At 36.5% G+C, this 21,489-nt stretch overlaps 2 protein-coding genes across 2 annotated transcripts; both read left to right on the top strand.

Moving 5' to 3' along the window:
* Positions 1-2,721: 2,721 nt before the first annotated feature.
* Positions 2,722-3,339, top strand: LOC139901629 (uncharacterized). Its single transcript, XM_071884322.1, has one exon. The coding sequence runs from the start codon at positions 2,722-2,724 to the stop codon at positions 3,337-3,339; it is 618 nt and encodes a 205-aa protein (XP_071740423.1).
* Positions 3,340-3,402: 63 nt separating this feature from the next.
* LOC139901627 (uncharacterized) lies at positions 3,403-5,012 on the top strand. Its single transcript, XM_071884320.1, has 2 exons — positions 3,403-4,022; positions 4,919-5,012. The coding sequence occupies exons 1-2, from the start codon at positions 3,403-3,405 to the stop codon at positions 5,010-5,012; spliced, it is 714 nt and encodes a 237-aa protein (XP_071740421.1).
* Positions 5,013-21,489: the final 16,477 nt, after the last annotated feature.

Genomic DNA, 21,489 nt, shown 5'->3' with positions numbered 1-21,489 from the left:
TATAGAGTTATGATCAAGCTGTGAGACCAAGATAACGATGGTCGTCAAGTTTACTTTGACGGGTCATTAAACCGTATCATTCATTTCATACCAAATACCGGATACAACCTCTCCTTCTATTGGTAAATCCCATTAAACCTGAACGTCTTGCAATGTTACAGTTGCTTCTCCTACATATATTAATATGGATTATATATATATTCGGATTATATAAATATATATATAAATTTGAATTATATATATATATATATATATATATATATATATATATATATAAATTGGGATTATATATATTAATATGTGTGTATATATATATATATATATATATATATATATATATAAATTGGGATTATATATATTAATATGTGTGTATATATATATATATGTATATATATACTATTTTAATAAGGAATATCTAATTATACTTGACTAAATTAATGATATATATTACGAATATATAATAATATATATACTTTACTAAGTTAATAAGGAATATATATATATATATATATATATATATATATATATATATATATATATATATATATATATATATATTTGAAATAAATAACTAATATATAGAAGGCAATGATTTTATACCAATCGATAAATGAAACGTATGTGTCTCCGGGCTCCATCTTTCAACCATAGCAGTAACAAGTGACCAATCGAGTCTTTGTTTACCCAATTTACAAACTAAACCTAACCCCACATTATATATATATATATATATATATATATATATATATATATCTAATATATAGAAGGCAATGATTTTATACCAATCGGTAAATGAAACGTATGTGTCTCCGGGCGCCATCTTTCAACCATAGCAGTAACAAGTGACCAATCGAGTCTTTGTTTACCCAATTTACAAACTAAACCTAACCCCACATTATCAAGATACACCTGCACTCTCGCATCTATTGTTTCGTTTTGTAGCCCTGAAATATGCTGCCAAAAGCTCAGATCAGATCTTCTTGGTTTTATTAACACGTTCTCGTCAAGCTTCTTGGTAAAAATTGCATATGATCTATGATTCCTTTCCGCTTGTAAAAACAATAGAGAACTATCAATCGGGATCGATCTAGAACGAATTTGATTCATTTGAGCCATTTTTTTTTGTTGAAAATCGGAGTTTTTTCGGAGTTTTTTTTTTTTTTTTTTTTTGAGTTTGGATTTGTGATTGTGTGTGAGAAATCGAAGTATCAGACTTCGGATTTATAAAGACCAAAACCGAATTTTGAAACTTCGGTTTCCACGTGGCACATATTCATTCGTCAGTTTCCTTTTTTACGGATTATGAGTAATAAATGGGGATAAATTTTCATTTAAATCGGTAGATAGAAGTTAAACCAAAACCGAAGTTTGGAACTTCGGTTTTGACACGCGTACAGCCCAGGCAGCCTAGTCACTGTGTAAACGAATAAAGGACCAAATCCGAAGTTCCAAACTTCGGTTTTGCCAAATCCAAAGTTTGGAACTTCGGTTTTACCATTTTCGTAAACAATCTTGTTAAATTTCTATTTTTGCAAGGAAGATTAGTAAAATTACTATTTTAAAAAAAAAATACTACTTCCCTTTTTTTTCGCCAAACACACAAACAAATACACACACATATTGTCTTATATTACTATATTATAACAAAAAAAACAATGATAATGTGTTACAAAACTTGGTGCTAAATATAATAGTAACTCATTGTTTGTATATGTATGGCAGGATCCATCAACATATGATCATATCGTCAAGAGTTTATCTGAAGATGAAAAGAAACTGCTTAAAGAGGTGATGTAACGCATTAGAGAAGATCCATCTTTAAAGCATATTGTACAAGAATTAGAAACGGGTGGTCCGAATGCGATGATGAGGTATAATTAATCAATTAAGTTTTATATATATATATATATATATATATATATATATATATATATATATATATATATATATATATATATATATATATATATATATATATATATATATATATATATATATATCACTTTTTGTATGCATATTTGTTCCAATTCCATCTGTATATATAAATTTAAATGTTGTGGTTGCATTTTTATTTTAATACGTGGTAACTGTTGATCACATTTTGCATTTTATTTTGTTTGACTCCTGTGTTTGACTAAAATTTTAGGTACTGGAATGACAAATATGTTCTACTAAAATTTGCCGAAGCCTCTGGGTTGATTCAAGAAAACGAGGATGATGATGACTCTATTGTTCATCAAACTGCTAGCATTGGTGATATGAAGGTACTCAATTTTTGTAACTGCCATTTTTCATATATATTATGGTGAAATCTTCATGTGATACTTAACCAATTCACACATCAACGGGTTGATTCAAGTAACGTACGTTTGTATTTCTAATGTGTTAAACGGGTGAATAAGAGCAGTGGGAATGGAGGCATGTCACCACCCCGTCGGGCTCCTAGTCGCAAGTCTCCCCACTCCCCTCTTGCTTCAGTATGTTCCGTCCCCCCTTAGTCAGTCTCCCATGCGACGCAAATTAAACTCAAAATGGACCGTTCGTTTGTAAATAAAAAAAATATATTAAAATGTACTCAAATGTAGCCGTTGGAGTATATATATATATATATTTATTTAATTTTTTTTCTTAAATCTTCTATATATACATCCATTTTACTCAACATATACTCACACAATCAAATCCAAATTCTCTCATCAAAATAAAAAGATTTCTTTAAAAATGAGTAGTTCCGACGAAGAAAGTTTGGTGAACGCAATGAAAAGTATATTTGCTTATCGAAATAACGTGGTAATACGTAGAGAGGTCGAGGAACAAAATGAGGCTCAAAGCTCAAGACGAAAACGTCGATACATTCGTCGTGATCGTGTAGAAGCGCACAATCGTTTGATGAAAGATTACTTTGTTCAAGATCCGAAGTATCTTCCTGAATATTTCAAACGGCGTTATCGAATGTCACAAAGTCTTCTTGAAAAAATAATTGAAGGTATACTTTCTTACTCTACTCGTCCTAATGCACCAAAGTGGTTTACTTATTTTCAACAACGTCCCGATGCACGTGGTGTTCTCGGAGTATCTACTATTTTAAAAGTCACGTCTGCCATTCGTCAATTAGCATACGGTGATTCACCGGATCTATTTGACGAAGATTTACAAATTTTAGAGAGAACATCACGTGAGTCTTTGCAAAATTTTACAAGATGTATTATAGATTTGTATGCTAATGTATACATGAGAGAACCAACAGAGGACGATATACGTCGGTTGTATCATAAACATGAAGAACTTCACGGCTTTCCTGGAATGCTTGGAAGCATTGATTGTATGCATTGGGCTTGAGGAAAATGTCCAAATGCATGGAAAGGGCATTTCACCCGAGGCGATCACGGTTACCCGACAATCATGTTGGAAGCCGTTGCATCGGTTGCCAATTGGATTTGGCATGCATATTTTGGAATGGCCGGTTCGAAAAATGACTTGAATGTCCTTAATGCATCTCCATTGTTTGATAGTTTACTAACTGACACGGCTCCTCAAGTTCCATACGAATTCGGGGACGTTGATTTTGATCGAGGCTACTATCTTGCTGATGAGATTTACCCTTCGTGGGCTTCTTTCGTTAAGGGATTCTCAAGTGTTGTTGACGCAAAAAGGAAATACTTTACAAAGAAACAATCTGCAGCTCGTAAAGACGTTGAGAGGACATTTGGAATTTTACAAGGTCGTTGGGGTATTTTAAGACAACCTGCTAGGGCATATAGCGTAAACAAAATCAAAAGAATCATGTATGGTTGCATCATATTGCACAACATGATAATTGAAGACAATGGTTTTAACATCGCTGAAAATAAATCTTACTACTTGCATGTCAACAACCTACAAGGATCAACTTGGTACGAAAGGTGTGATATATATGCCGAGAAGACAAAAGAGCTACGTGACAAAGACGAGCATGAGTATCTTCGACATACTCTAGTTTCGTATCTATGGCATAATCGCGATGACGAAATAGTTAACGAATTGTAACTTTTTAATCGCGATAACGTAATGTTCTTTTTTTAATTTTTAGGAATCGTATGTTTTTTAATTATTAGGAAATGTAATTTATTTTTATTTTTTTAATGAAAGTTATTTCCATTTATGTTAATTTTTGTAATTTTATCAATTTATGTTATATTTAAAATCATTAAAATAATAATAAAAATATAAACTGACATGCCCAACTGACATATGTCATCACTCTCCACTTTTTCTGACTCAGCAAGTTAGGCCTGACATGCCAAGTGACATCAGTCACCACTCCCAGTGCTCTAATACTCCTCTGTAATACATAAAATGTTCAAGGGAACGAGTTAAATGGGTTGAAAGTTTCCAAAGTTTACGTTTAATAATGCATAAGCTTTATTTTATTTGAAATTTGGATTACTACTAAATACACTACTTTTTTTGTAAATCATATTTGACACAACCATTATATTTCTTATACACCAGTCATGCTTTAGCTAGCAGGTGGAATAGATTGACATTATAGTGGTGACATTATAGGCTGGATGGGTCATATGATTTACGGAGTAAAATGTATAACTACTTGTTACAGGTTGGAATACATATGGTTGGGTTGGTCCGAACTACTTAAACTCGAAAATACAAATTTTGTTAAATCGTTGGTTCAGTTCTGATTACAATATGAAAAAAGGACTTATGACGACTTTTGACATTTTGAACTGCAAGACTCATTTTGAAGTGTTTTTTTTTTTTTTTTTTTTTTATCTGATAATTTTCTAATTTTTTTGGTTTGAATTGTTTGAGATATAACCATACTAGATTTGACCCATTCCCAAATAGATGGGTCAAAATTGCCACTTGGGTAACTACTATAATTTCTGGTCTTGATTGCTATATTTTTTTTTTTCTGCAGAACACTACATAACATGGACGGGAAAACAATTATCGATGTTGCAAAACTTAACAACAAGAGTGATGTCCTTGAATTGCTGGAGAAGGATGTTTAATTATTGACTAGTGTAATGTAATGTTTGAATTAAGAGGAATTGGTTTGGTTTCCTTAAGTGATAGGAGTACTTAGTAATTAATTAGAGTAGGATTATGACCCCTTCAATCGTATGTTAAATTATTGAAGATTTCCAGCCTACAATCTAGAAGGTCACCTTCTAGATATTCAAAGTAGGCAACCTTGACAACTCATATGGAAGTAGCAAAGTTGATAACGATGACGGCCGCCAACCTTCTCCGTTCACACCATTCCACCGCCATAGAATTTTTACTATAAATAGAGGTGCAAACCTCAGTTGTAAATCATCCCAAAATCACTCAGAGAAGTATAATCACAACCTAGATAGTGTGTGTGAGTTTGAGAGTTTTTTTTTTGTAAGAGTTTTGTAATTAACACATCAAATCACACGGCATATATTTTATTTATATTTAGGACAGCGACTTGTATCTTTTATTTAATATTGTAGATAGTGCAAATCTCTTTATTGATTGTGTAAATCTCTTTATATTTAATACGTTGTAATGTACTCTTTCTATAAATAATTGATGAATATCAACCACACAATTAAGTGTGATTTACAAATCATTCATGGTATCAGCCTAAAAGTTAAAGTTCCTGACTGCCATTTTCTTCTTCCTTCTCCTTTGTCATGGCAGGCGACTCATCAAGCAATGATACCACCGATTCTCCTCTTCCCTTATCAACTATTCTTCACATGTTAACCATCAAACTCTCATCCACAAACTATCTGTTATGGCACAAACAAATGATGCCTCTACTTTCTTATCAAAAGCTAACAGGTTATGTTGACGGAACTCTTCCTAAACCGTCACCCACCATCGTTACTGGTGAAGTTATTTCACCTAATCCTACTTATGCCGCCTGGAATGCTGGAGACCAACGTGCTCTTATTCTCATTCATTCTTCATTAACTGAAGAAGCCATGGCCGAAACCCTTGGTCACTCCACTTCTCGTGATGTTTGGATAGCCCTTGAATCATCATTTCGTCATGATTCGTTAGAACGAACACACACTCTTCGTGATTCGCTTCGCCATCTTAAGAAGGGTTCATCTACTGTCCCTGAATTCTCCAAGAAATTCAAAAACATTTGTGATCAATTGCAAGCTATCGGACAATCACTTAAAGAAGATGACAAAATCCATTGGTTTTTATGTGGCCTCGGTTCTTCCTTTGAAACTTTCTCCACAACTCAGCGGCTCATCACCCCTAAACCTAAGTTTCGTGACTTGGTTTCTCAGGCCGAAAGCCATGAAATGTTCCTGCAATCTGTTACCGACACTGTTGCTGCTCCAGCAGCCTTCAACACTACATCATCGGTCACTCCTTCAACATCATCACGTGGCCGTGGAACCTACAATAACAGAGGTTCTTATTCTCGTGGACGTGGTCGCAACAATCGTCGTTTCCCACAATGTCAATTATGCAGAAAAAATGGACACTATGCTAATGTGTGTCCTGATCTTCCCAACTTTGCTCGATCCTCTAGCACAATTGATGCCAATCTTGTGGAAGCTTTTCAGGCACAATGCAATACGTCTCCTGATTGGTTTGTTGATACGGGAGCATCAAATCATATGACATCAAACACTAATCAACTTGATGCTAGTACCTCTTATTCTGGTAACCAATTAGTTTTCTTTGCTAATGGAGAACAATCTCCTATTTCTCATACTGGAAAACTTCAATTATCACCCTATATATCTCTTCTTGATGTTTTAGTCGTGCCTAACCTCAAGAAAAACTTTCTTTCTGTTAGCAAGTTAACACAAGATAACCAAATTGATGTATTGTTTTCTAATCCTATGTTTTTTATTCAGAACCGTCTTTCCAAGGAAACACTCGCAACCGAAAGACTTAAAAAGGGCTTATATATTTTAGAGCGAAGTCAACATGCTTTTTTGGCTAAGCTATCTTCTAAACGCACAAAAGCCTCTTTTGATTTATGGCATAGTCGATTAGGACATGTGTCCAATGATATTATTTCTATTTTAAATAAACACGGTTGTTTATCTATTACTTCTGTTTTACCAAATCCTAGTTTATGTTCTTCTTGTCAATTAGCAAAGAGCAAACGTTTACCTTTTGAACTTAATTTAAAACGTTCATTGCATATTTTGGATCTGGTTCATTGTGATTTATGGGGCCCCTCTCCCGTTGTCTCTGTTGAAGGTTATCAATACTATGTTATTTTTATTGACGATTCCTCCAGGTTTACATGGTTCTTTCCGATGAAGGCTAAATCTGAATTCCCTACTATTTTTGCCGCATTTCTTGCATTTGTTCAAACCCAATTTGCATGCAAACTTAAAATTTTTCAGTCAGATGGAGGCACTGAATTCACCAATAATTCAGTGCGTGAGATGTTAAAAAGAAATGGCACACATCATCGATTCTCTTGCCCATATACTCCCCAATAAAATGGGCGAGCCGAAAGAAAGCATCGTCATGTTACTGAAACAGGTTTAGCTATCATATTCAATGCTCATGTACCGGTATCCTACTGGGTTCATGCCTTTAGCTCAGCCGTTTATATCATAAATCGTCTACCAACCAAACTTTTGGAGTATAAATCCCCTTATGAGTTGTTGTCCTCAAACAAGCCGAATTATGGAAATTTTCGGGTATTCGGGTGTTGTGTTTTACCATATCTGAGGGATTACTCTTCTCACAAGCTTGCACCGCGAAGTACTCCTTGTGTTTTCATTGGTTACTGTACTCAATATAAAGGTTATCAATGCCTTGACTTGTCTACACGTGGCATTTACACCACTAGACATGCTCAATTTGATGAATCTGTTTTCCCATTTAAAGGGCAATCATCCACATCATTACCTTTACTATCTACATATTGTGATGATTACTCCGCAACTGCATCACCTTCGATGCCATCACCACCTATCCCACCACATACATATTCCCCACCAGTCACCTCAAATTGTGATTTATGTGATGAACCAACACCTTCTATTACTTCCCCAACATCTCATGTCACTTCACCAACACCTCCTGTCACTACTTCTATCCCAACTACATCACCTACTGTTGAGCACATCCATACACCACCTCCAACACATCCTATGCAAACTCGTTCGAAAAGTGGTATTTTTAAACCTAGACATTTTGCGAATCTATCCTATGTAGAGTCATCACCTTTACATCATGCTCTTTTTTCTTCAAAAGAGCCGAAGGATTTCAAAACTGCAACGAAAGATCCAAAATGTTATGATGCTATGTGTAATGAAATGAAGGCTTTGAAACATAATTCTACTTGGACATTAGTACCCCGACCAGTTAAAACCAATATTGTTGGTTCAAAGTGGGTCTTTCGGACAAAATTCCTTGCGGATGGTTCCATCGACAAGTATAAGGCTCGCTTGGTTGCTCAAGGATTCACTCAAGTGCCGGGCCAAGATTATTCAGCCACTTTCAGTCCCGTGGTTAAAGCTACTACGGTTCGTGTTATTCTTTCCTTAGCCGTATTACATAAGTGGCCCCTTCATCAACTCGATGTCAAAAATGCCTTTTTAAATGGAGATTTATCTGAAGTTGTTTACATGGAACAACCACCGGGGTTTGTGGATGTCCGTTATCCAAATCATGTATGTCGATTAAACAAGGCTTTATACGGTTTGAAGCAAGCTCCTCGGGTGTGGTTTCAACGTCTAAGTTCTTTTCTTTTCACACTTGGATTCTCCTGTAGTCGGGCCGACACTTCTTTATTTGTTTTTAAAAAGGAATCGCATATTCTTTACTTATTAGTCTACGTTGATGATATTATTCTCACGGGTAATAATCCACATCTGGTTCAAACATTCATCAATCGACTAAATAAGGAATTCCTTATCACCGATCTTGGCAAGCTCAATTATTTCCTTGGCCTTGAGGTTTCTTATCATGCATCGGGTCTTTTTTTGAGTTAATCTAAATATGCTCATGATATCCTTGTTCGTGCTCATCTTCTGGACATTAAGCCTGCCTCTACACCCTTATCGACATCTACTTATCTTACTACTCATTATCGATCCTTGGTTGGAGCTCTGCACTATCTTACCATAACTCGTCTTGATCTTTCTTATGCGGTAAATCACGTGAGTCAATTCTTACATGCTCCTACACAAGACCATTTTCAAGCTGTTAAACGGATTTTGCGATATGTTAAAGGGACATTATCATATGGGCTCTCATTTTTACATGCTTCCTCGCCTAATATTCTGGGATATTCTGATGCGGATTGGGCTCGTTGTATCGAAACCCGTCGCTCTACTTATGGCTATTCCATCTTTCTTGGTGGAAATCTTGTCTCATGGAGTGCTAAGAAGCAACCAACAGTTGCTCGATCTAGTTGTGAATCTGAATACCGAGCTTTAGCTAATACTGCAGCTGAAATTGTCTAGCTTACACATCTTCTTCGCGAGCTACATGTCTTACCACACGGTCGTCCAACTTTGTTATGTGACAATCGTAGTGCTATCTTTTTGAGTCAGAATCCAATCTCACACAAGCGTGCTAAACATATTGACATCGATTATCATTTCGTTAGAGAATTGGTGCTTTCTGGAAAACTATACACTAAGTATGTATCCACTCATCTTCAACTAGCAGATATCTTCACCAAGAGTCTTCCTCGACCACTTTTTGAAGACTTTCGATCCAAGCTTCGTATTGGTCCTCCCCCTACTTCGCTTGTGGGGGGTAACACATCAAATCACACGGCATATCTTTTATTTATATTTAGGACAGCGACTTGTATCTTTTATTTTAATATTGTAGATAGTTCAAATCTCTTTATTGATTGTGTAAATCTCTTTATATTTAATATGTTGTAATGTACTCTTTCTATAAATAATGGATGAATATCAACCACACAATTAAGTGTGATTTACAAATCATTCAGTAATACTCTGTAAATCTATTCTTGTGAGTAATAGGGTTGTTTTTCTCTCAGATTTGTATCTCCCAACGTCCAGGCGATCCTCTCTTCCCAACAAGTGGTATCAGAGCTTGGTTAGAGACGTTGGTTGAGTTTTTGGATCTTCTGAAGTTTCCTTAAAATCCAATTTTGAGTGTACCATTGGATTCGTCTCGTCGAACCGAGTCCAACGCAAAAAACGGTGACTTAAACGGAGTTATAACGAGCCCAGAAAATGCGGTCAAAGTTTAGTCAACTCGCCGGAATCTCGCCGGAGAAGACGACCGGTGCCGGAATTTTCGCCGGAGAAGACGATCACTGTAGCAGTCATGTAGCAATTCACTGTAGCAGTCCTGTAGCAATTCACTGTAGCAGCTGGCGGCAATGTAGCAAGTTCATTAGCAGTACTGTAGCAAGTTCCTGTAGCAGTACTGTAGCAATTCTGAAATTTTACAATTAGGTCCCTAAAATTTTTAGAAATTCATTTTTGGTCCCTGAAAGTTTAGAAAATTATAATTTTGCCCCATAAGTGGAATTTAAGCCGCGGAGTGTCTATTCCACCATTTTCAATCGTTCCGGACGTAACGGTGATCTCTGTTTTCTACAATTCAACCCCGTTTGTGTTAAAAAATTATTTGTAAGGTGATAATGTCCACAGAAGAGTCAACATCATCTTCTGGAGCTATGATTATGCTCACAGCCACAAACTACACGCTGTGAAAACCTTGGATGGAAGATCTCCTCAGCTGTAAGGATTTGTTCGATCATATTGAATTGAAGGGTATAAACCCTGATTCTACCAAAGAGAAAGAGTGGAAGAAATCAAACCGAAAAACTATTGGTCAGATCCGTCAATGGATTGATCATAGTGTCTTCCACCATGTTGCACAAGAGACAGACGCATATGTCTTCTGGAAAAAGTTGGAGGACATGTACCAGGCCAAGACTGCTCGGAATAAAGCCCTGCTGATGAGGCGTTTAGTCAACATGAAGCTCAAAAGTGGAACTTCAGTTGCCGAGCATACCAGTGAGTTCCAGAACTTGGTCAACCAGTTATCGTCTGTAGAGATACCGCTTGGCGATGAAGTTCAGGCGCTACTGCTACTTAGTTCCCTTCCCGATAGTTGGGAAACGCTGGTAGTAACACTCAGCAACTCAGCCCTGAATGGCAAACTTACCATGTCAATGGTCAAGGATGCCCTATTGAGTAAAGAGGCAAGGAGAAAAGACATGGGTACATATCAGACCCATGCCTTTGTCACAGAGAATCGGGGGAGACAGTGAATGAGTAGCAAAAATAAATGGAGAGGCAGAAGCAAGAGCAGGGGCAGGTCAGCCGATGGCAGAAAACCAATATATAAATGCCATCATTGTGGATTAGAAGGACATATGAAAAAGAACTGCTATAGATTGAAAGAGGAACAAGGTCAAAGCAGTTCACAGCCGAAGAATAAGAGTGGAGAAACATTAGTTACTATCACTGGTGATGTAGCTTATTGTTCAACCCATGATGAGACATGCCTTCACGTCTCACGAGAAGATACAGAATGGGTGGTAGATACTGCAGCTTCCTACCACGTGACTCCATACAAGGAATACTTCACAACATACAAAGCTGGAGACTTTGGAGCTGTGAAGATGGGAAATTCCAGTTCCGCTGAGATTGTCAGAATTGGTGATGTCAAGATAAAGACAAGTTCCGGGAGCACAATCACTTTGAAGGATGTCCGCCATGTGCCAGATCTTCGGCTGAATTTACTTTCTAGGGTAGCTCTCGATAAACAGGGCTATGATAGTCATTTCAGTAAAGGCACATGGAAATTGTCAAGAGGCGCTGTGATAGTCGTTCGAGGACACATTTGTGGCACACTATACAAAACTCATGTGAAGATCAGCACAGACAGTATTAATGTTGTAGAAAAGGAGGCTTCACAAAATTTATGGCACCAGAGACTCGGTCACAAAATTAATGGCACCAGAGACTCGGTCACCAGAGACTCACTGCACTAGATCCTTGCAATCATTGTCTGTTTGGTAAGCAGCATAGAGTCTCGTTTAATTCATCTTCAATGAGAAAATCAGAGTTACTCAGTCTGGTACACTCTGATGTTTGCGGTCCCTTGGAAGTTGAATCAATTGGCAGCAACCGATACTTTCTAATGTGAAGACCCGTCCTAATCCATCCGGACGAAGTCCATATCGATTATAAACGATTCACAACAGTTGATTACATCGCGAGGTATTTGACCTCTATATGATACATTATACAAACATTTCATTCGTTTTTGAAAAGACAAACTTTCATTACATCAAAAGTTGACGGCAGGCATACCATTTCATAATATATCTAACTATAATTGACTTAATAATAATCATGATAAACGCGACGACTCGAATGCAACGTCTTTTGAAATATGTCATGAATGACTCCAAGTAATATCTCTAAAATGAGCAAATGCATAGCGGAAGATTTCTTTCATACCTGAGAATAAACATGCTTTCAAGTGTCAACCAAAAGGTTGGTGAGTTCATTAGTTTAACATAAATAATCATTTCATAATTTTAATAGACCACAAGATTTCATATTTCCATTTCTCATAAACATACGTCCCATGCATAGAGACAAAAATATCATTCATATGGGTTGAACACCTAGTAACCGACATTAACAATATGGATATATAAGAATATCCCCATCATTCCGGGATCCTTCTTCGGACATGATATAAATTTCAAAGTACTAAAGCATCCGGTACTTTGGATGGGGCTTGTTGGGCCTGATAGATCTATCTTTAGGATTCGCGTCAATTAGGGTGTATGTTCCATAATTCTTAGATTACCAGACTTAATAAAAAAGGGGCATATTCGATTTAATAATCCAGCCATAGAATGTAGTTTTAAGTACTTGTGTCTATTTCGTAAAACAGTTATAAAAGCAGCGCATGTATTCTCAGTCCCAAAAATATATATTGCGAAAGCATTTAAAAAGGGATTAATGAAACTCACCTAATGTATTTGTAGTAAAAATACATATGACGACATTGAACAAGTATAGGGTTGGCCTCGGATTCACGAACCTATATTAATTGTATTTCTATTAATACATATATTTGTAATCAAACAAATATATATTATGTCTTAAATTATATATCTTATATGTATATTTAAAATAGTTAATATTTATATAGTTTTATATACATATACATACGATTAATATTATATTAAAAATAAATAATTTGTTATATGTAAATATTTATATAAATAATCCTAATATTTATAATTATATGAAATATTATGTTAGTTGTAATAAATATACTCTTATATAGAAAATATTTATTTTTTATAATAATTTTGTTAATATGAAAGTAATAATGATAATAATAATAATAATATTAATACTAATAATCTAAATGATAATTTTAATAATAATATAAATTTTGATAAAAATGATAATAATAATAATAATAATAATAATAATAATAATAATAATAATAATAATAATAATAATAATAATAATAATAATAATAATAATAATGATAATAATATCAACAATAATAACAATAAATACAACATTAAAGATAATACTACCTCAAGTGTGTAGCTTCCATGTTTTTTAAAAAAAAATAATGACACTGCCAAGACTCGAACACACGATCTCTCGCTTAACAAATACACGCTCAACCACTGCTCCGCTAATCACTTTGTCGTAATATCCCGCGCTTTTATTTATTTAATATATAAAACCGAATCTCGTTTAACATCATCATTATCACGCTTGAATAAACACAACAGCGTATGGATGCTGTAGCATTGGATTGGGCTCCAATCAAAACCGAGATTAAATGGGTTTTTGCTAGTAGCCCAAGATGTAGCCCATTTAAAATAAAAGAAGCCCAAAATAGCAAAACCCACTTCGATTGATACTTTGTTTGTACAGAAGCAGAAGTTACGGGGGTTCTTTGTAACATCCCGCGTTTTTCCGTTAAATTTAATTTTAACACCGTCTTTTTTTTTTAACATAATCTTTCGTATTTAAATTAATAGTTTCCGTGAGTAACGTTCATTATATTCCCGCTATTTAATTTTGACATCACCCGTTTACTCGAGCGTTTTAAAAATATTCGATCGGTTAAATCCCGCACCCGCTTTGAAACTCGAGGGACCGGAGTTGCCAAATGGGTAAACTAGTTGACTAGGTCAACTAGTCAACCCATTTTTCCACCATTTCCATCATCTCCCTCTCTCTCTCTTTCTCTCTAGCAAGAACACACACAAACCCCAACTTCATAGATTCATCATCTAAATTCGGATCGGGAAGCAAACTTCAAAACAAATTACATATTCGTGATCCTCTCATCATCCTCTACGATTTGATACTAACTTCATTGATTTTGGGTAACATTTCTAAAACTCTAGATTTCTCTAAATTCGTGTTTTTGATTTGAAATGGTGTTAGTTAGTGTCTATGGCTCGTGTGTAACATGAATATATGTTTGGTTTGCTCGATTTGTTGTTTTTGGAGTAACTAGCATGAACTTGAAATGGGTGTGCTTAATCCTTGATTTTGGATGAGTTAATGTTGTTAGATTGTTAAAGTGCATGTTTTAATTGTGTTACTAGTATCATTAGCCACATTTGGATGTGTAGGTTGATTAAGAAAACTTCAAAAACCCGATTAATGATTTTGTGATGTTTGACTAGGGTTTGATAGTTCTTGACATGAACTTTTGGATGCTTAAATGCCATGGAATGTTAATTGTTAGTGTTTAGTTGTAATGTATGCCTCATTACCTTCAAAACGGCATATCGTATGTGTAAATTGGATTCCCGAATCATAAAATACGTTTTACGAACTTGAAACTTTGAAAATAAACCTTTCTTGATCAATTGACGAGTTTTCGGTTATTGTAAATGATGTTTTTGATTAATGATATGTGCTTGGTTGTATTCCTTGTCAAATTACCTTTCCGATGATATAAGGTACATATTTTGGTTGTTTGCGGATTGTAAATTGTGTTAGTTTGTGTTTTGGTTCGTGCACTTAGAGTTTCAGCAAACAGGACCTGAAAACGAATTGGGACGCCGTCCAAAATATTGGGACGCCGTCCCACCCTTAAATATGGGACGCCGTCTAGCTAATCGGGACGCCGTCCCACCCTTAAATCCTGGACGCCGTCTAGCAAATTGGGACGCCGTCCCATTTGACTAAAACTGGCTGTTCACCTTGGTCATTTGACATGAAAATGTTTGCTATGCTACGGGCCTCCGATTAACATGAAACTTGGCCAACATGCTCATATATGATTATATAACTTAGAAAAATTGTCGGATATCCAACCCGACCCCGTTGACTTTTCTGTGGACTTTGACCCGACCAAGTTGACTTTTAATCAAACTTAACCAAATAATTGTGCAATCGTTCTAACATGTTTTTATACTTGTACCTTGCATGAAACATGACAACTTGACTCACATGCTACATTATTGAGTCGTAACGAGCCATAGGACTAATTGAACACATTTCACCCGACCTTGTGTCGTAACCGGTTAATTGATATAACTTACTTGTTTAGGTCAAGGCTAAGCAACTTTCATGCACACGTTTACTTGTTGAAGTACTTTTATACTCGTGCACTCGAGGTGAGATCATAGTCCCACCTTTTCAACAACTTTTTATACTTTAAATTGTGGGCTGAGAAACATATACTTGGTTACATTTGGTGCTACTTACTTTTATACTTTGAACACAAGTACAAGGAAAACAAACATTCCACAGCGAGTTAGAACAAAAATCCTCAATTCGATTATCATTAGTTACACTTGCAGGGTGTAAGCGAGAACTTATATTGTGTGGCCATACGGGTTTGACAAACCCTCACTACGGACGGTTCGCTACCGTCTACGGGTGAAATATATTTTTGAGAAACAGTGTATGTTCTAACACTATAGTGATGGGGTTCAATGGAAGGAAACGTTAAGTCTTGATAATTGGGTGCTCGCGAACAATACTTTTGGAATGCAAACGATTTTGATAATCAACTATGGGAATACTAAATCTTGTGGTTCAAAAACAACGTTTACAAATACATCTATGATTTCACCAACGTTTTTCGTTGACAGTTTTCTATATGTTTCTCAGGTTCATACTTGGCTATTTGATACATGCTTCCGTGTACACTCATGCTTGCTTGGAGTCGAGCATACATGCATACACTCTGATTTCTTGCTTGGGGTCAAGCATACATACATACATACGCTAAGGATAGCACTTTTGGATTCAAACTTTTGTTTACATACTTACGCTATTTATAGCAACGGTGTTTTTCAACTTATATTATGTCGCAAGTTATTTCATTTATACTTATTGACTTTTGTAAACTTAGACTTGTTGTCGAACGGTTTTGTAAACTAAACTTGCAAGTCTTGTACCTTTCAAATGAATGCGACATAATTTTGGTCAAACGAGTCTCATATAGGGACTACGACCACGCAACGGGACCTAAGTAGCGGCGCCGTCAATGACGATTTGGTCGGGTCGCTACAGATGGTATCAGAGCGTTGGTTGTAGGGAACTAGGATATGCATTAGTGTGTCTGACAGAGTCGTTAGGACGCATTAGTGAATCTAGACTACAACCGGATAGTTAGCCATTGCATTCTGACATACATTTGCTATAGATAGCACTTACTTGAATACTTGTGCATTATACTTGAATCATTCTTAGGCAAACTTTTTAATGGTACCCAACCTTCATCATACGAACTCGTATTCCGCCACTTTTTGGTAACACACGTAAATTCATGATTCATACACGTATGGATGACGACGACTTCGTTAGTCACACTCGTTCGGGAACTCTGTCTCCCGGATTGTTATTTGCCACCGTTTCAACTTACTATCGGTTTCCCACTGGTGTTTCTTACTATCTACTTTTTAGTGTTACTACCATCACTACTCTAGATGAGTATCGTCATCACTATTTATCGCTACGGTTGCGTACTACTTGTTATCATGACTCGTTACTCTTTTTATACCTAAATACATTATTGTTTGAATCGAACCGATTTGACATTAACAATCATTTATACTCTTCCCGCGGGGAAACGCTTCTTTAGAGTTGTAGAAACTATTTCGATTTAATACGAGTCACGTTTGAGACGTCGTTACATTTTGTTCATTTTAGATTTTCGCGATGACACGAACTTGAGTCTATGGAGTGATGTGGGAATGGAGGTATGAGTTAGCATAATATAACTACACTCGATCAACGTAGTTATATTACGGTAAGACATACCAAAGTTCTAGTGACGCGTGATGGTGGTTAGACTCGATCAACCTAAACACCACCATGTGCCATGTACATGACTTCATCCTTTCATGTTTGGACATCCGAAAACCCCGAGAGAATTGATAACAACCATACCGGGGACACCCCTTCGACTTTTGTCGAACTATACTTATGCTTCCGAATGAATTACCGATTCCTCTCGACTTCAACCGTATGTTACACGTGTATACTATCTCGTCCTCGCACAGTCTTATTGACTAACTAAAATTTACTCGTTATGCTCGCATCGAGGCGGAAACTTCTCTCGCCTTACACTCGTACTTCCGGTTCAGGAGGTCCTTATTCTAAATTCCCAATGGAGAGAGACTCTCCACGTTATACTAGTATTCACCTCGAGGGTGAATAGTTCCGACGAACGTTTTTCTTTCAGAAACCGATGAGGACTTGCCCCGACGAACGTTTTTGGAAACTGATAAATCTTCCGCGACGCGAATTTTCTTGAGAAACTTGTTCTAACTAACGTTTTCGAGTCCTAACGGATTTGTTCAAATATACCTTACGGAATGTACTCCGTTTCGGACCGAGATCCTCGTTTCATTTCTAGACTTCGGAGTGCCTCACAAAAAGCCTCGGGACCACGTTTAGACATGAGTACCGCGTACCATCCGCAACCCGACGGACCGAACAAACATACGATTTAAACCTTAGAATCCATAATACGAGTTGTATTACTAACTTCAAATTTACTTGAGAAAAGTATTTTCCTTTAGCTTAATCCTCGTACTACAATGATTTTCATTCGAGTTTTAACGTCACACCTTTTGAAACCACATGTGACCGGAAACGTCATCCTCCTTTTTGTCGAAACCAAGTAAACGATGATCAATTCACCGGGGCCGAGGTTATTCATGAGCAACCGAGAAAATTTGTTCATATTCAGGTAAAACCCTACGCGACTCGTAATCACCAAGAGCTACGCCGATGTTAGACGTAAACATTTCAAATTCCACGTGGGAAAACGCGTCACGTTAAGAGTCGCACCTTGGAAAGGTGCAATCCGTTTCGGGAAACGTAAGAAGCTAAATCCGCGATATTTTGATCCTTTAAATTCTTGGGGTGTTTTGGACCCGTCGCTAGCCGTTTAGACTTTTCCGACTCATTTTGGGTCTCCGTTTATCCTACATTCGATGTATCAACTCAAAGACGTGTTTTGCGAAACGAGAACTTGTTATCTCCTTTGATGAACTCACTATCGACAATAACCCTCACTTCCTAGGAGGACCGGTTGAAACCATAAATCGTGAAGCCAAACCTTAAAACAACATATGATCCCGACAGTCAAAATTCGTTGAAATACCCTAGAACGTACTTCTCCCTCATTCGTAGAATTGGCAACACAAAATCTCGAGGAAGAAGCAACGACTACTACTTCCAACTAAATTTCGGGACGAAATTTCTTTTGAGTTGTGGATAATGTAACATCCCGCGTTTTTCCGTTAAATTTAATTTTAACACCGTCTTTTTTTTTTAACATAATCTTTCGTATTTAAATTAATAGTTTCCGTGAGTAACGTTCATTATATTCCCGCTATTTAATTTTGACATCACCCGTTTACTTGAGCGTTTTAAAAATATTCGATCGGTTAAATCCCGCACCCGCTTTGAAACTCGAGGGACCGGAGTTGCCAAATGGGTAAACTAGTTGACTAGGTCAACTAGTCAACCCATTTTTCCACCATTTCCATCATCTCCCTCTCTCTCTCTTTCTCTCTAGCAAGAACACACACAAACCCCAACTTCATAGATTCATCATCTAAATTCGGATCGGGAAGCAAACTTCAAAACAAATTACATATTCGTGATCCTCTCATCATCCTCTACGATTTGATACTAACTTCATTGATTTTGGGTAACATTTCTAAAACTCTAGATTTCTCTAAATTCGTGTTTTTGATTTGAAATGGTGTTAGTTAGTGTCTATGGCTCGTGTGTAACATGAATATATGTTTGGTTTGCTCGATTTGTTGTTTTTGGAGTAACTAGCATGAACTTGAAATGGGTGTGCTTAATCCTTGATTTTGGATGAGTTAATGTTGTTAGATTGTTAAAGTGCATGTTTTAATTGTGTTACTAGTATCATTAGCCACATTTGGATGTGTAGGTTGATTAAGAAAACTTCAAAAACCCGATTAATGATTTTGTGATGTTTGACTAGGGTTTGATAGTTCTTGACATGAACTTTTGGATGCTTAAATGCCATGGAATGTTAATTGTTAGTGTTTAGTTGTAATGTATGCCTCATTACCTTCAAAACGGCATATCGTATGTGTAAATTGGATTCCCGAATCATAAAATACGTTTTACGAACTTGAAACTTTGAAAATAAACCTTTCTTGATCAATTGACGAGTTTTCGGTTATTGTAAATGATGTTTTTGATTAATGATATGTGCTTGGTTGTATTCCTTGTCAAATTACCTTTCCGATGATATAAGGTACATATTTTGGTTGTTTGCGGATTGTAAATTGTGTTAGTTTGTGTTTTGGTTCGTGCACTTAGAGTTTCAGCAAACAGGACCTGAAAACGAATTGGGACGCCGTCCAAAATATTGGGACGCCGTCCCACCCTTAAATATGGGACGCCGTCTAGCTAATCGGGACGCCGTCCCACCCTTAAATCCTGGACGCCGTCTAGCAAATTGGGACGCCGTCCCATTTGACTAAAACTGGCTGTTCACCTTGGTCATTTGACATGAAAATGTTTGCTATGCTACGGGCCTCCGATTAACATGAAACTTGGCCAACATGCTCATATATGATTATATAACTTAGAAAAATTGTCGGATATCCAACCCGACCCCGTTGACTTTTCTGTGGACTTTGACCCGACCAAGTTGACTTTTAATCAAACTTAACCAAATAATTGTGCAATCGTTCTAACATGTTTTTATACTTGTACCTTGCATGAAACATGACAACTTGACTCACATGCTACATTATTGAGTCGTAACGAGCCATAGGACTAATTGAACACATTTCACCCGACCTTGTGTCGTAACCGGTTAATTGATATAACTTACTTGTTTAGGTCAAGGCTAAGCAACTTTCATGCACACGTTTACTTGTTGAAGTACTTTTATACTCGTGCACTCGAGGTGAGATCATAGTCCCACCTTTCCAACAACTTTTTATACTTTAAATTGTGGGCTGAGAAACATATACTTGGTTACATTTGGTGCTACTTACTTTTATACTTTGAACACAAGTACAAGGAAAACAAACATTCCACAGCGAGTTAGAACAAAAATCCTCAATTCGATTATCATTAGTTACACTTGCAGGGTGTAAGCGAGAACTTATATTGTGTGGCCATACGGGTTTGACAAACCCTCACTACGGACGGTTCGCTACCGTCTACGGGTGAAATATATTTTTGAGAAACAGTGTATGTTCTAACACTATAGTGATGGGGTTCAATGGAAGGAAACGTTAAGTCTTGATAATTGGGTGCTCGCGAACAATACTTTTGGAATGCAAACGATTTTGATAATCAACTATGGGAATACTAAATCTTGTGGTTCAAAAACAACGTTTACAAATACATCTATGATTTCACCAACGTTTTTCGTTGACAGTTTTCTATATGTTTCTCAGGTTCATACTTGGCTATTTGATACATGCTTCCGCGTACACTCATGCTTGCTTGGAGTCGAGCATACATGCATACACTCTGATTTCTTGCTTGGGGTCAAGCATACATACATACATACGCTAAGGATAGCACTTTTGGATTCAAACTTTTGTTTACATACTTACGCTATTTATAGCAACGGTGTTTTTCAACTTATATTATGTCGCAAGTTATTTCATTTATACTTATTGACTTTTGTAAACTTAGACTTGTTGTCGAACGGTTTTGTAAACTAAACTTGCAAGTCTTGTACCTTTCAAATGAATGCGACATAATTTTGGTCAAACGAGTCTCATATAGGGACTACGACCACGCAACGGGACCTAAGTAGCGGCGCCGTCAATGACGATTTGGTCGGGTCGCTACATTCTTCGAAAGAGCTATGAACAAACATGAAACAGAAAAAAATGGGAGCAGCGATAGACATCCATGGTTGCAGGTTCACTGTACCATTATCATTACCACATCTCGTTACTATTCATCATCACTTTTATCGTTATCATCATTGAATTCGTTATTTTTTCATCTCATCCTAATCGTTATTATGCAATCCTAAATCATACAA

This window comes from Rutidosis leptorrhynchoides, chromosome 3 (genome assembly GCF_046630445.1).
Source record: "Rutidosis leptorrhynchoides isolate AG116_Rl617_1_P2 chromosome 3, CSIRO_AGI_Rlap_v1, whole genome shotgun sequence".
Taxonomy (NCBI): domain Eukaryota; kingdom Viridiplantae; phylum Streptophyta; class Magnoliopsida; order Asterales; family Asteraceae; genus Rutidosis; species Rutidosis leptorrhynchoides.
Note: the sequence above shows the minus strand (reverse complement) of the source record. Positions and strands in the feature narration are given on the sequence as shown.